The sequence below is a fragment of the Salarias fasciatus genome, unplaced genomic scaffold (genome assembly GCF_902148845.1).
Source record: "Salarias fasciatus unplaced genomic scaffold, fSalaFa1.1, whole genome shotgun sequence".
Lineage (NCBI taxonomy): Eukaryota > Metazoa > Chordata > Actinopteri > Blenniiformes > Blenniidae > Salarias > Salarias fasciatus.
Window position 1 is genome coordinate 158,586 of NW_021941239.1, and position 16,159 is coordinate 174,744.

The 16,159-nt window shown below is 47.3% G+C and overlaps 1 protein-coding gene across 1 annotated transcript in view; it reads right to left on the bottom strand.

Moving 5' to 3' along the window:
* Window positions 1-1,518: 1,518 nt before the first annotated feature.
* Window positions 1,519-16,159, bottom strand: part of LOC115384442 (SLIT-ROBO Rho GTPase-activating protein 1-like) — a 47,692-nt gene continuing 33,051 nt past the window's right edge. The window contains 5 exon segments of the mRNA XM_030086717.1: window positions 1,519-2,221; window positions 3,500-3,866; window positions 6,564-6,701; window positions 9,097-9,277; window positions 13,757-13,836. Coding sequence (XP_029942577.1) covers window positions 1,826-2,221; window positions 3,500-3,866; window positions 6,564-6,701; window positions 9,097-9,277; window positions 13,757-13,836 — 1,162 coding nt within the window. The 3' untranslated portion in view covers window positions 1,519-1,825.

Consider the following 16,159-nt stretch of genomic DNA (forward strand, 5'->3'; position numbering starts at 1 on the left):
ATTCACCTTTGATTATTATACACACAGTATTTGTCAAGTCAAAGATAGTGTAAACCTGTTGTTAGAGAGCATTGCTTATTCGTCGCGAAACATCTTTTCTACATGTAATGATGTGAACCAATCATCCCACGGACATGCAAACCGGAGCTAGAGCACGAAGGTAAAAAAAAAAAAAAAAAAAGAGAGAGAGAGACAATCAGAGGGAAACACAGCAATGAGGCTATTGCATTTTGAAATTATTACTGAGAAAGTCACTAACTGCCTCTTACTGGCTCACGTCGCCAGTCGAGCCTCAAACACCATCCGGTTTCTGTCATCCTCGCCTGGTGATAAAAACTGCATAACTGGAAGGAAAGCTTCTATTTTAGGAGATCTTCACAACGAGAAGCACACGAAGCAAAGGGTGAGCGGGTTCGGAGGCCTTTACACTAACAGTCATTAGGTCCATGGCTACCGGCGGCACTCCTACAGGGCGCCGCCTTGAGTCTGTACAGATCGATTATCAGGAAGTATCAACATCCATGCTATAACTTAACAAACTCACGTCTTTGGGCAGATAAAGCCAAACAAGGCAGGAAAGAAAACTATGGCATGTGGTCCACACTGTATATCAACACGTGTTTGTCATTTCAGCTTCTCATTAGAAAGTTATACAAATGCAAAAAAAAAAAAGAAAAAAAAAGAAAAACAAAGGCAATATTCCCCCTCCCACATCACAACATATTGATGGATGCATTCAAAGTTATTGAAGTAGTAGTGGTTCTATCCAATCATCACTTGTTCAGGCAATATCGGGGGGAGAAAAAAAACAAAAAACGGATTGATTGAATCCAGCAGAGCGGCGATCACACAGCGGGTGGAACGTCTTCCCAAAACAAGCTGCAGTTTACATGCCAGTGGAAAAAAAGAAAAAAAAAGAAAAGCTAAGCTAACTGCTGCCAGTACTGTTAACTGATTAACAGAGTGCCGCTAATAAATAAGTTGTTACGGGCCCTTCTTTCAGTCCAAACTTCTTTTTTTTTTTGTTTTTTTTTGCCCAGCTAGTCACAGCACCTTTTAAAGAACTGAATCGTTCAAATCAGTCACACCACACACTCGGTAAGGCTATTGAAACTGCTTCACGACACTTCCACGGGCCGTTCTAGAAAAACGCTAGTAATAATAATAATAATAATAAAAAAACAACCTGTTGTCGGCGTTCCCACTGTAATCACGGCAGTTGGACTCATGGAGCTCTGATTCAGTGGTAAACAGAGAGCTGCATGCACCGGATTTTGTTCAGAGTTACACAGTTCATTAAAGTCTGTAAACTAAACTAACGTTTACATTTCCTAAAACCTCGAAGGAAGCCTTTGTGATTTGTTGTTTGAATCCATCTGAAAAGCTACGTTAGATAGAAACCTAACCATATTACAACTATGGATTTGTCTGGCCGACAAATCGGACTACACTGGAATTCCTAAGTTTTCTTTATAGACGCCCCTCCGTGACCCCACCGTGACCCCCGTCCCCGCCGTGCTGGCTGCTGTGTCCTGTTGAATCCTTTAAGATCTTCTCCATCTCAGCACATCTCAGAAGGCGAGGGGTCACAGGGTGGACGAGGTCCTGGAAGTATCTGACACGGGGAGACGTGGCGGAGCGGCATGCTGACGTCCTTTTACCCCGAGGAGCTCCATGTTCCCCCCCCCCTTCTTCCTGAATAACTTTTATCTCATGAGGGGATTAAAAAAAACAAAAAAGATCTCCCTTTCACAGTAAAAGCCGCTACTTCATCAGCAGACCAGAAAAAATAAAATTATTAGTTCATCTATGAAGAAAAAGGAGGTTACATGGTGCAGGACTTGTCCAGAGGGTCCTGAGGAGACGTGGGAGGGGGCTGTGGGGCCTGGCTGGACTTGGGGAGGACCATGGGCTTGGGCCTCAGCGCCGGGGGCTTGAGCTGCACCCCCATGCGCGGCGCCACCACGGGCTTGAAGGTGCTCATGGTGTCGCTGGAGGCGCTGGTGCTGCGGCGGATGGGCGGCTCGGCGTTGGCGGTGGGCCTCAGCATGACGCCGTGGATGGGGCTGAGGGACTCGCTGGAGCTGGCCGGCGTGGGGCCGCTGGACGGCTGCCGCTGCTCCAGGGTGTCCAGCACCACGTCGGGGGCGTGCTTGGCCGAGCTCTGCCGCTCCAGCTCACGCAGCTCGTTCAGAGCAGTGTTCATCGTTTCCTCTATGTCCTGCAGGAGACAAACAACAGCCTGTATCAGAGGGGAGGGGCCGCTGGAGGGGGGGGGGGGGGGGGGCACATGCAGCGTTTCCACACATGCTGCAACGAAAGCACAAAACACAGGCAGCCGCCATGCACTTTGACCCCAGACAACAGGAATAACAACAACAACCCGCAACTTTTATCATTAATTCAACAATAACTGACTGGTAAAAACTTAGTCTCAATTTTACAGTTAGGTGAGAAAATTTTGGGTCATTTGCTGCAAATACATAATGTAGCATGCAGTGATTAATGTATGATGTAAAGATTTTTTTTAACAAATTTCATGCAAGAAAACTTTCTCAAAACAGAAAAAAACATTATTCTGAATTCCTTTAATATCTTGAAATATCCTGAAATAATCTGTAGGTTCCAGGAATTTAAGGAAGAATCCCAAAATGAGAAAACGGAAGTATGACTGTATAAGCTAAAGAAAGAAAGCACCAGCTCCCAGAAACATTCAGCATCTGACCGAAAAATCGAAATCAGCACAGAAGGCAACAAAAAAAGCTTTATGTCCACTACCTTGGTTCCAAAAAAGACTAAATCCTACATTATTATATAAGAGTCTGAAAAATGCTGCTGTGGCTGCATCAGGACAGAAATGCACGGCAACATAAAACCACCGGGTCTTAAATCTGTTGAGAAAAGTGCCGAGTGATCCATAAAAGAGAGAAGAGCGCAAACGACAAGATCACGATTTAACACCGACAAGACGAGAAGTGAAAAGTTAACAAAAACTTCACCGAGACGGGCTTTTCCCAAGAAGACACCCAGCATGCATTGCACATGCAGAAGGACGGTGGAGGGTGCTGCTCTTCGCCGGCCCTCGTCCCTCTGCATGCTTCAGGACAGCAGCGGAGATGCAGAGATGAGCAGGAGTGTTCATCTGAGCACGTCTCCAGGAGGCAGACAGACATCTCGGCACAGTGGAGCGTGCTCTCTGTGACCTCTGCTTTCTGACAGGCGCATTTTTCAAAAATTGGAGTCGGCTTGAAAGCAGTAATATACGTTTTGTGCCGGTTTCTAGCTGCGGTTGCAGTCGAGGAAGAGTAAAGAGTCCCGGTTTGGACCTGTGCTCCCTGCTGTCTGCCCGTGAAGCTCGTCTCTAGCGTGTATTTAGCACACGGACACAGTTGCAGCCAGAGGAAGCAGAAGACAGGGACTGACTATGTTTTTACAGGGCGGGGCAGGGCTTTGATGGCGGAGGGAGCTGCGGTCGCGTCGCCGCTCGTCCCGCGCTGACCTGTGCGATGGTCTCCGGGTCCAGCGCCTTGCCGCCGTGGTGGTGGTGGTGGTGGGCGTCGGTGAAGCCCGTGTACTGGCCCGAGGAGGTGGAGCGCCGGATCGGGGGGCTCTCCATCTTCTTCAGCGACTCGTGCCGGCTGATGTTGGTGAGGCTGCCGTGGCCGGCGCGCCGCCGCCGCTCGGGGCTGTCCATGGGCATGTGGTTGCGGCTCCGCAGCATGTCCCGCGGGCTGAAGTGGCCCAGGACGGGCGAGCCCATCTCCGGGGTCCCGCCGTGGCTCTGCTGGGAGGTGTGCACCATGCAGTGGACGTCGCTGGGGCGGGCGGGGGGCCGCCGGGACGGAGGGTCCGACCGCTTCCGATGCCTGCTGGGAAGACAATGAAGTTACACATTAACTGGCAGCACTGCAGCAGAAGAAGAAGAAGAAGGGAAAGATTTATTGTCAATGCGCAGGACACAACAAAATGATGTGAAAGAACATCAAATGCATCTCGGAACCCAAATCAGAGCCAAAACCAAACTTCTTTCTGATGAAGCTCTTCAAAAACTCAGAAACAGCCCGGATTTGAATCTAATGCAATTAATTTAATGATTCATCCCCTTTTGATAGCTGAATTTGTGTAATGCTCTAATTCAAAACATCTGATAGCAGAGTGGATTAGACCGAGCCCGCAGTGAATTCCCCCGAACCGAAGTGACTCTTTCCGAAGGCAGAGGCGGAGGAGTCTGGCCCCCCGCCAGAGGAGGGAGGAACGGCTTCCATCGCAGGCTTCCTGAGAAGCTGCAGCTGGTTCAGCAGGGCTGTCCTCGGCCTGAACCTGCACCGGGATACACCACACACACACACAAACACACGGCATGCCTCATGCAGCTGATCTGATGCACACTGAAGAAATTCGGCCCTCTGGTTGAAAAGGTAGAAAAAAAATATTTGCCCATCTCAGCGATCAAAGTTTCTCACCCCCCGTTCTACACTGTGCCGTACTCTACTCCTCCTGGAAAGGCCGGCTGAGCTGCACATCCTCCTCAAAATTCAATCTAGTGAATTTTGATTTCCTCCCGTGTCCTGCTCTTTGCTTCTCTGCCTGTTTCTTTGTCAATAATACTGCCGAATATCTACAAAACACCAGAGAGTTAAAAACATTCATAAATAAAACAACTAACATTATCATGAGGCTGTCACTTTTCTCATTTGGTTTACTCTGAAGTGATGACAACATGAAATATTAAATCAATAACGTGCGGGAGCTGATATACGCCACATCAAGCACTATAATTAAGTTTTTTTTGTGTGTGTATTGCTGTTTCTCTGCAGAGGAAGTATATTGCTCATCCTTTAATCACTTTTCAAAGACAAATGGCTTCAATTGGAGGGTTCACGTCGGCCTAATGAATGTTCTCCGAGCCATTATCATTAAGGTTTGCAAGCAGCTTCATCACGCGGCTAAACAAAAAGCAATAATGAGCACGGATATGAAGGGCTGCGAGGGTACCGGAAAGTATTATTCCAGATCTCCTGACCGAGTCAACACACACACACACACACACACACACACACACACACTGACGTATCTCCCCTGTCAAATCATTCCATCAAACAAAAATGACTGATCTGCTTCATCAGAGAGTCTCAGGTCAATCCAAACACAACTCTGATTACATAAGGCTCCCAAACCAAACCAAACCAGCATTTCCTGCAAAAAACATAACAGGAAACATGGATTACCGTGCGCAGAAAAACCTTCCCTACTGCTGTTGTGTTTACTGATGAAACCTCAGACATTTAGAAATAAGGAGACAGAGGTGGAGTGGTGCAGAATTCTGTGAGAATATAAATATATATTTTCACTGCAGTGAGAAATCCTGAAAAGTAAACAAGTGCAGGAACCACTGCTGACCTGCAGGTGGAGCAGTCTGCATTCACAAGGCAGAAGTCCCACTGGGACAGAGTGTACTACAACACTACTGCAAGTGACAGCTCACCCTCCGCTTGTCACGGATTCAGCTAATAATGCAACATAAATCACAGGGCATCCGGCAAGTCACCGCCTCGTCAGGCTAGAAAACAAAGACAGCTGTGGCAGCAGGGTCAGCGCGTTTCCTCACAGAGAAACACGACAGCGTCGGTATGATCGCATCGCCAAACTCTCCTCAAGGTCCTTCAGCTGAGTGTGGTCTTGATTGAGGACACCAGCAGAGAAACAAAATATCTAAATAAAGCCCAGGATATAAATGATTCAGCACTTGTGAAGACTGTCTGAATGGAAGAGCAGAAAGTGAGGGGGGGGGGGGGGGGGGGGGGGGGGTTAGAGATAGGAGGTGGGGATCACCTGGGAAAAGACAGAAACATCACCGTGGAAGCCGCAAGAAGGTTTATGAGGATGATTCTTTCAGATGGGTTCATCTGCACACCAAACGTTTCCTCGAGCATGATTCATCAACATTTCAACACCGAGGTGGAGGGAGTAACAGCGCGGCTCTAAATAAAACAGCGCTCACTCATGTGCTTGGCAAGAAAGCGGCCGCAGACGTTTCAAGGTCGCCGATTCCAGCGCCAGAGATGAGCGGCTGAAGTCGGGAGCAGGAGACAAAACACTGGCAAGCAACCAGCAGACACTGCCAAACACACTGGGGTGCGATTGGGTGTGTTTATATGTGTGTGTGTGTGTGTGTGTGTGTGTCCTCTCGGTTGTGTGCCAACCCTCCATGTGAATGACTACAACAGTTATTTAATCCTCATGCTTTGTGTCTTGAACAGGCTGAGCTCAGAGGACGACACCGATCGGCTGGAGTTCAGCTCTCTACTGACCATGGAGCTGAAAGAGGTGCGAATTCAACATCCTGAAGCTACTGTGCTGCACTGTCCTCCATTTACTGAACAGACAAAACAAGTATATGGACGTTCATGTGGACGGACGAAGCTGGATTGCTATTACAGTGACTGTCAGCTCTAAAACTTCTATGTCCAGGAGAATCTGGACAGGAAGTCGTGCACAGCAATGACTGTATCGCTGCTTCAGTGTGTCTCTGATTGGGATTCAACAATGGTGGAAACGCCTACCTGGAGATGTAGGCCTCAGAGATCCTGGCGTCAGTGGGCGAGCTGATGTCTTTTCCGGAGCATTTCTCCTCCCCAGCATGGCCGCTGCTGGCCTCGCTGTCGGCCTTCTGACTCAGAGTGTCTGAGAAGTTGTCATCTCTGGGACACAGAGACAGAGTGACATTGAGATGTGGACAGAATAAGCGAGGAAGCGCCACACGAACCCAAAAAAGGAAATCCAAAAAAAAAAAGAAAAGAAAAAAAAGGAGAAATCAGCAAATCAGTCAGTCTTTCATATTTTACACTATTCTCCAGTATCAGTGTTTGATATCAGTTTCCCTGCGAGTCAGCATGGCCGCCTCGCTCCCCCGGGGTCCCGGCAGTCGGATGACTCACAGTCCAGAGCCGCTCAGTATGCTGCTGATGTACCGCGCCGGCGACGCGCACACACGCTCACAGCGCAGCCAGCTGTACGGGTATCATGGCGGCATGTGACTGGATACAGGGTACAGTTGGTGCCTGTCAGGTGGCGGTAACCGGAGCTTCGGAACCGTCCTGCTGAAGCACGGCCACTTACTGAACGTATCCACATGAGCGCACACGGACAGAGAGAGAGAGAGCAGGGACGGAAAGCAGGCGCGGCAGTAAACATAAATTCCTGACGGAAGGCGGCACGAACGCTCCGACTGCGGAGTCTAGAGAGGAAACGTCCTGCGCTGAAGTGGTCTCTCAGAAAGGCTTTATTTTGGGATGTTTTATAGGACGAGTGAAGATCACGAGCCTCTGTGCTCCCGCGCTCCGCAGCCTGCTCTGTTGAAGTGACGAGCTGCATGTTGCCACACTCAGGGAACAACCTGTACAGCTGTAAATTCCCCCGCTCTTTCATTAACTAAGGAGACGTCCCATCAGCAGCGGCCCTCCTGGTGAATTATTGATAAAGGCCCGCTGAAGGGACGGCGGCGGGGAGAAAGACGAGAGGAGCCGGGAACAGGAAGCCCTCCTAAATAGGCATTTTGTCAGCCGGCTCCTCTTTTCCAGTGGCAACGAGACGGCGGCTGCAGTCCATTAGGCACCTGCAGTCGCCGTGACGGGGCGCGTGCTTGTTAGTGCAGGAGGGCGCGGGACGGCGACATGAGGGCTGCTTAAAGACCCCGGAGATGGAGAGCGCTCCACGGCTGAGCGGCGACGACAGCGGCGGGCAGAGACAGATGGGGCTGGGCGTTTTCTCTGTGGAGTGATGGCTCGCTCTCTTCGAGCAAAGTCAACAAGGACAAGCATGTTGTTCAACCCACAGGAGCATCGTCCCACGGATACCGTCTCCCAGGCTCTGAACAGGGCGAGCAGCAGGTTAACAGCCTGAGTAAAACTATTAACTGAGGAAGTAGAAAGTACTCAAAGTGTTGATGATTTTTTGTAATTATGCCATTTAAGTAAAAGTGCCATGTTAGTTACCTAAATCACTATAAAGAGACTGTGGAGTGACCTGAATTGCTACAAGCATGTTTATACTGTTACAGATAAATCAGCTGTTTTTCATGCATTCAAACAGAGTGACTTTCTGAGGCGCTGGTGACAATGAATGAACTGGAAGAGATATTATCCTGCGCTACTGAGCTCCAGAGAACGTTCGACAGCAAGATCATCCGTAGGATGTTGCAGGAGGATCGCGACCTTCAAAATACTCAACACCACTGTGGCTGGGAATGAAAATAATAACTGGTTTCTAGTCGAGGCGTGTTAAACTCATCCTAGTTCAGGGGCAACATATACAGGGTCATTTCATCTCGAGCCAGAAAGGTGCAATCATGCCATAACAACCTATATATTTAAACTTTGAAGTGTTTCTTTGTTGTGGCACAAACTGTGTTTCAAAAAAAGTCTATATTTTTCCAAATCTAAACAATTAGTACACAAAATACTGCAATATCAACATAAAGTCAATTTTAATGATGCAAAATACAATGCAATGCAAGATGACATTTTTTAAAAACTGCAGCTGACAGCAGGGCTTTGAGGCTAACGCTAGTCTGCTAGCTTTCATAGCAGCATAAGTGATATCTCAGCTCAGTTCTCATGTTTGTGTTCTGTCCACCATCATTACAAAAGCTGTGCTCAAAATCCAATGCTTTCTTTGAAATTTTCAGAATCTGCTTGGTGGCTTCCTGGGCCGGACTGGAGCCTAATGCAGACCAGTTTTGGCCCACGGGCCTCATGTTTGACACCCCTGCTCTGGCCCGTGTGCTAGGCTTGATTAACCAGTTGGTAAAACTATCAAGAGTGTATTTTAAACAAAGAAAATGCTACTGTTACTGCTTCTATGTGTGAGAACACTCCATGCTGTATGCAGCCTCTTTTTGCTTATAAAACAAACAAAACACAAACATATCAACAAATTCAACATGCATAAAACAGGATTAGGCTGTAATGACACCCTTATTGTGCGCTTTATTATACATATGTGATGAACTGATTGAGATATACGTTCATTATTATTCACTGTGAACTTTTATGAAAAGAGTAATCCAAACCAACCGTACACACAGGAAGTACTCACATGTCCTGGACGACGATGTACTGGTGTGGCACCAGGCCGTCGATGCCGTTGTGCCGCCCCTCCCACCAGTCCTCGGACGCTCGCTGGTACAGCAGCAGGGAGGCGCCCTTCTTGAAGGACAGCTCTCGAGAGGAGCGCCCCACGTAGTCGAACTTGGCAATCGCTTCAATGGGCTCGCCCTCTGTCAACAGAAAGAGGATTAGCCGGGGTCAGACGGGGTCAGGTCAGGTATGTAACGCGCGGCCGCGACGTCAAGCCGAGACGCCGATTATCACAGACACCACAAATTTTTAATGGCTGCTCCGAACGTCCCCTGGAATCAAATTCTTCCCCGCCTGTCGGCCACGATTCGGGACGGTCCAGCGGTGGGATGTCTGCGCACGTGACTGCACGTGCGCCGAGCCAACTGGTTATTTCAGTTGTGGTCAATCGCGGTGCGGCTCCACAGGAGCAGAGCAGGGCCGCAGCAGGCCCCCGGGAGCTTTAGCAGGGTATTTATGGAAGCTTTTCAGAGGAGATCCATATGGCTCAGGGGCATGTCGATCACTGCATGGATCATTATACTCCGCTGATAAATCGTCAGTAACTCACCAACAGGGTCCATAAACACACATCTTAATTTCATATTTAATACAAGTAATATGTATTTTCTGTTATATTGTTTTCTGTTTTTGTTGTGGAGCAACAATCTAAAAGAAAAGCAACATCTGTGGATTCAACAACAGCCACTACTTCTCAAAAGGTGCACGTATCCAAGCTAATATGCATGCGCTACAGCAGCACAGGGCTATAAATAGCTTCTTTATTCCTCCCTCGCTCCTACCTTTGCCCTCCTTCCAACACACTTTCTCACTTCAAGTCAGACAGGGGGTCCCTGGGCAGACACTGCCTCACCTTAACAAAGGCTCTGTCTCTATATATGAACACACACATACACACACACCTATCTTGGCTATGAGTATCCATCATGATACATCTTAAACAGGAGACCAACAGTAGTTTGCAGATAAGAAATGAAGGTAGAGTGCAGGTTTCTTCTTCAAGTTTATGCATTTTATTTCTTTTTTTCCTTTACATGGGTTTAAATTTCCAACTGTTCTTGCATCACTTGGTTGTCAGGACTGACGGGTCGGATGTGATGCGATTCAAATGAAATGTGACAAGCTGGAATTTACCGTTTGAATTAATTGGGCTGCGCTGCGGCGGACGGGGCCGTTAATAAAGTTGACGGCAGCCCGATCAGGATTTCTCCTCTTTCATCCTCACTTTCATTCACCTCTGCACGACCGTCCACCCGGCCATTCATCTTCCCCTGATCTCCAAATGTTTATCCAGGGCGCACGCCCGCTTAGCGCCGCAGCGACGCCCCCGCGGCGGCGAGCAGCAGGCCGTAAACGCAAATCTCAGTGTGGTAAAAGGATCCTCTCTGTCCCGATGTACAATTAGAACTGAAAATTGCTTCAGAGGCAACCACCCGAGGTCGCGCACACACACATGCATAAACACCCGCTCACCGCCCCACGCTGAGGCCGGAGTTAAAGAAACGCTGAACCGTGAGAGCCGCGGGCCTGTGGTGTAAAAGATACCAACTGTCAGATGCCTTACACAAACCAGTGGAGCGCAGTTGCTGCGGATGTAGCTCTGCATCGATGTTCACACACAGAAATCGGAGAGCAGAAGCCGAGTGTAAGCTACGGTGGGGATCAATACCACAAAAGAAGTTAAACACACAATTTTCTCCTCTGTTCTCCTTTGAGCTCAGTAAAACACAAGTGTGAATCTGCAGTGCTCGAGAGAACGCCGCTCTCCGCTCAGTCCAATACACTTCCTCTGAACACGTGCAATCCAATATGAGCAGCGTGCGTGCCGGGGCACTTGACAACAAGGACATCCTGATGTACGTTTGTAAAGCGAGATATAATCAATGCGCTGTTGGTTCACCTCTGACCTTGAGGGTGAGTTTACCAGCAGATAGGACGTCAATGTATCGACGGTGCGCGAGAAGTGCCACTCTAAAAACAGACAGTTAATCTTCCGGCGTGACAAGCGGTCTCTGACACCGCCGTGTGTGTGTGTGTGTGTGTGTGTGTGTGTGTGTGTGTGTGTCAGCCCCTCCTGCAGTCGTCCCATGATAATGAGTAGCATCATGTAGCAGCAGCACACAGCCACTGAAGGACAGAATCAGCTGAGGCTCGTACATAAAGTAAACCAGGGGTGTCAAATATAAGGCCTGTGGGCCAAACCTGGTCCGCTGAAAGCTGCAATCCGGTCTTATGGATTGCCACTGTTTCAGCGGTCGGGCTCACTCTGGATTAAATTCGGCTACATGTGGCCCCTGAACTAAAATGTGCTCGAGCACATGTGATAAAAATGTCTAAAACTAAACAATTATGAATAAAAATGACTACAATCTCAACATGAGGCAAATTTTAAAGATACCTTTGAGTGCAAAATTATTGGAATGTCCTAAATTTCTACAGCTGTTGTATGATGCAGGTCTTGACAAACTCACCCTGACTGCATGACTTCGAGGCTAACACTAGTTAGCTATGTTTCCTGGCAGCATCACCAATACCTCAGCTCAGGTTTCAGTGTTGTGTTGTATTCACTACCACCAAAGAGCTTTGTTAAAAAAAAAAAAAAAAGAAAAGAAGAAAAATCATTGGTTTCATGGGCCAGATTGAAGCCTCTTGCGGGCCAGTTTTGGCCCACGAGCCTTATGTTTGACACCTCTGCATTGGGATGTCAACCCTAACCCTAAAATGAAAAACCCATCAAAACCTGCCAGATATGAAAAGCTGAAGTTATGTTGGTAAAAGAGGGAGACACATTCAGTTACTACAGATCTTTTTTTTTTTCAATGTAAATCTATGTTAAATTTACAGAAATCCAGTCAATGCAGTGTCAAAAAGGTGAAATCTTGCAAAATTTCACTCGGAGTTCTAAACTTTCAAGAGAGAGTCATTAAAAATGTATCCTATTTTGAGGTTTGCATGAAATTTTACAAAGTGACTCAACAGGAAAAGAGGTTTGCTTTTTCTGTCTGGGATCCACATGAAGTCATGGAAATTTAAAAATAACGGACAATAACTTGATCGCTGTTCAAGACTCTGCAGGGAGGAACTCGGTCAGAGAGGACATCCTCCCCGTCTGAGAGGGATTTCTGGAAAACAATCTTCTTTACACACACACACACACACACACACACACACGCGCGCACACTGCCGCTGCAGTGTGTGTTTCACACAGCGGGAAAACATGAGGACGACGTGTTGAATGTGACGGCGGAGTGAAGAACAAGTGACGTCGGGAGGAGAGCCGGACTCTGCGGAGACTGATGATGAACGATGACGTGGGGCCATGAAAACTTTTCAGTGGGTGTGAGGAGGAGACGGGATTGGGGGGTATCGCTGTCACCATGGAAACAGGCTCAGAAAAGTCTGTTACCAAGGTAAGACAGGAAGACTTGGTTCAACCGCAGGTCGAGCATTGTTGTGTTTTTTTTCTCCCCCTCTTTCTAAGTCTGGTCATTTCCCACCAGTGAGCAGAGAACAAACTTTATTGTGTTTTTCTTTTATTTCCTTGCTTCTCTTCCTGGTCTCAGTTGACGAACTGTTTGATTTTGACCCCTCTTGAGTAGATCTATTTCACACAAACAAAACCCCACATGGATGATCACTCGGTTAAATGTGTAGACAGGAGTCTTTCTATGCGTTTCCACGTATTTCTCTCAAGCGTACTGAAATATCATGAACCACAGAGAAAACACAGCCTGGGTAATTTTCTTAATCTTTTGACACATGTAATACACATAGAAGTCTTCTGCAATAACTTTAGCCTTTATGCATTGTTGGTAAGTGCTGCTCACTATTATCTGTTTGTGTTGCTGCCATATAGTCACAATATATTGGGGGATAAAAAAAAAAAAAACCTCAGTCGAATTGAAAATTGAATCCAGGTCTGCTGGGAATGTCATGAAACATGATTTCTCTCTGGAGGAGTCCAGCCGGACGACCACCGTGGAATTTGTGAGATGGGAGCGCGGAGTGAAGCAGACGCATTAGAATATGAATGGCTGTCAATCAGAGCGAGCGCCGGTCCCTGGCCCTTCAAGGTTAGCGCATTTAACAGGCTGAAAGAGCGGATTAGCCACCCTGAGCTGTGGAGAGCCGACTTTAACCCTTCAGACGAACGAAGCACAAACAGAGGAGTGCAATATTTCACTCTACAGGTGTTTCCAATATCTAAGGGGCCGCACCGAAACACAAGAGGGAGAGAATACTGAATAAAACCTGAACTCAACATTTATCTGAAACAATAACTTCACCCCGAGTCAGACTGGAGCTTTTTTTGAATTTAGATTCTTAACGTTGCTATTTCTTCACCTGCACAGATGTTTGTTTTGATCGGCCAGATGTTGACAATCATCAGGGTCGCCACATGACAGGAAAGCTTTCTAACTTCACAAGCACACACACACACACACACACACACAATTAATAATTATCTTAAAAATGATGCTGCCACACAACATGAAGCCCTAAGAAGGAAGGAAAATCCTACATGTGCTACAAAATTTAAAATAGTGTTCAAAAAAACAACTTTTTTAGAAAAAAACAAACAAAAATACCATTTCTAACCGCAATTTAGAGTGACTCACCATCCTCGCTGGTGTGTGTTTCCGTCCCTCCCTCGTTGTCCACCTCCTCCAGGGCCCCATGCTCGCTGTAGGGACTCTCACTGTGGACAACAGGACGTAAACCGTCAGGGTCACAGCCACTACAAGAGTCAGGGGTCGCAGGTCAAGACACCATCCACCGGCATGTTTTTATGAATTCACCTTGGAAAAAATGGCTTTGAGGCTAATTCTAGTTTGCTTTCTGTTTTGGCAGCATCTATGATATCTCAGCTCAGGTGTCAGTGTTGTGTTGTGTCTACTACTCTTTAGAAATTAGTAAAAAAAAAAAAAAAAAAAAAAAAGTCTGTTTTTTGTCCATTGGGCTTCATGTTTCACACCGCAGGTCTAAATACGAGTTTTAGAACATCTCTGATGACAAAAGTAGGATCATGAACAACCAGAGCTCCCTCCTCTCCAGATAACCCCAGAGAAAATCCTCACACTTCATGGTGCACAGAGGAAGTTCAATCAGCGGTCATGGCAAGGACTCTGTGAGATCCTCTTTTTGTAGTGGGCCTCTTTTCCAGGCACCATGTCATCTCCAGATGACCCCTGCCCCCTGCCGGGACCGAAGCGTGTCCTCCCATGCTAATGCGTCTGCGGACGCCTCCCCGAGACGCAGGATCCGCGGGGCTTCGCGCGATTGGCTGGAGGGACACGGCCGTGCTGAGACCGGTGATTAGCTCCAGCCTGGGATAAACCCTGTCAGGAGGCGAGGCGGCGATGCGGGGGCAAAGCAAGGCGAGGCGGAGACAGATAAAGACAGGAAGAAACAAGCGATAAGCTCTGCCTGCAGATGTGTGGCTGGCGAGGAACCTCACATCTGACCTGCTGGACTGCAGTACATGCCTCTGCATTTCAGCTAATCGCCCAGCCAGGTGACCTCCTCCTGCTCCCCCCGGCTCTGATTGGGGTCGTTAAAGCGATCGTTCCAGCCTGTCTCACCTCCAAACGGCGATCCGTCACGTGAAACACGCAACCGCCACGCCTCGCTCCTCAAACACAGGCGTCTAATTGGTGGATGTAATCACTCATATCGACTTTACTCACGTACTACTGTCACAGCTGCACACACACACACACACACACACACACACACACACACACACACACACACACAGACACACACACACACACACACAGACACACACCTTCAGCGAGAACGCAATGAAAGAGGTTTGGCTGCATGCCTGTTCCATTCACAGTAAAATAAAATGGAACGAGAAAACCAGCGACATCTGTTTAAGTTTTACACCAACATCTGCACAGCTGCATTGTGGGGAGTTTCCCACTCACTTTTAATTCTGCATCAGGTCTGAGCTGACCTGCAGACAGCAGTGACTGGAAGGCCGTTTGAGTTTAAATTACTGCCCACAATCAACCGAGAGGCAAAAAAAAAATTGGGTCAATTCAAAGAATGAATTGGTCCACATGTAACACTGATTACAGGAAGACGTGGCCCCAACCTTCAGAAGAGTCACATCTGTGGAAAAAAAAAAAATCTGGTTTGATGAAGGCATATATTTAAAACCATTTGAATGAAATATTTTCAAGAATTGTGTTTTGGGGTCAAAAAAACACTGGACAGGTTTAACAAGTCATGAGAACTCAGATTCAGCTTTGAGAGTCTGTCTTTTATTTGTGTCTGTCTAAAAAAGCTCAACTTGGGTTTAAAAAAGTATTTTTCAATACTTTTTTTCCCTTATTGGATGTTAAAAGGTTAACAGAGCAACTTCGCAGATGTTTCCTCCTTTCAGAGAGTTTTTTATGCAGTCTGCAGCAGGGGTGTCCAACATAAGCCCTGTGGGCCAAAACCAGCCCATAAGAGACTCCAATCCGGTCCACCAAACCATAAAAGGAAATTCTAAAAATGTCAAAGAGAATGTTTTATTTTTTAAAACACAACACAACAAAAAGCAGCTAGCAGACTAGCATTAGCCTCAAAGCCGTGCTGTAAGGGTGAGTTTGTGAAAACATACATAATGCAACAGCTGAGCTGTTTTTTTCGACGACTGTAGCAGAAGTTTTCATTAAAATGGGCTTTACGTCAAGACTGTAGTAATGTTCCAAAGAAACTGCTGGTTTTGTGAAAACAGACATTTTCTCACTGCCATCCAAAGCATCTGAGCTGCATCAGTTTCAGGCCTTTAAAACGCAGCTGGCTTGTCGTCTTCCAGGTACGATCATCATGTGCTGCACCCAACATTTGCAGGCACCTGACGGAGTCAGTCACACTGAATCCAGTGTGTTCCAGATTGCTGCCATGCAGAATTCGGCATAACGCCTGGAGCTGGACATGAGACTGTGACGATGACCGACCCCATTTTCAGGAAAAAAAAGAAGGCCACTTTCACAATGAGACCAACACGATATGTTAATTTTGTC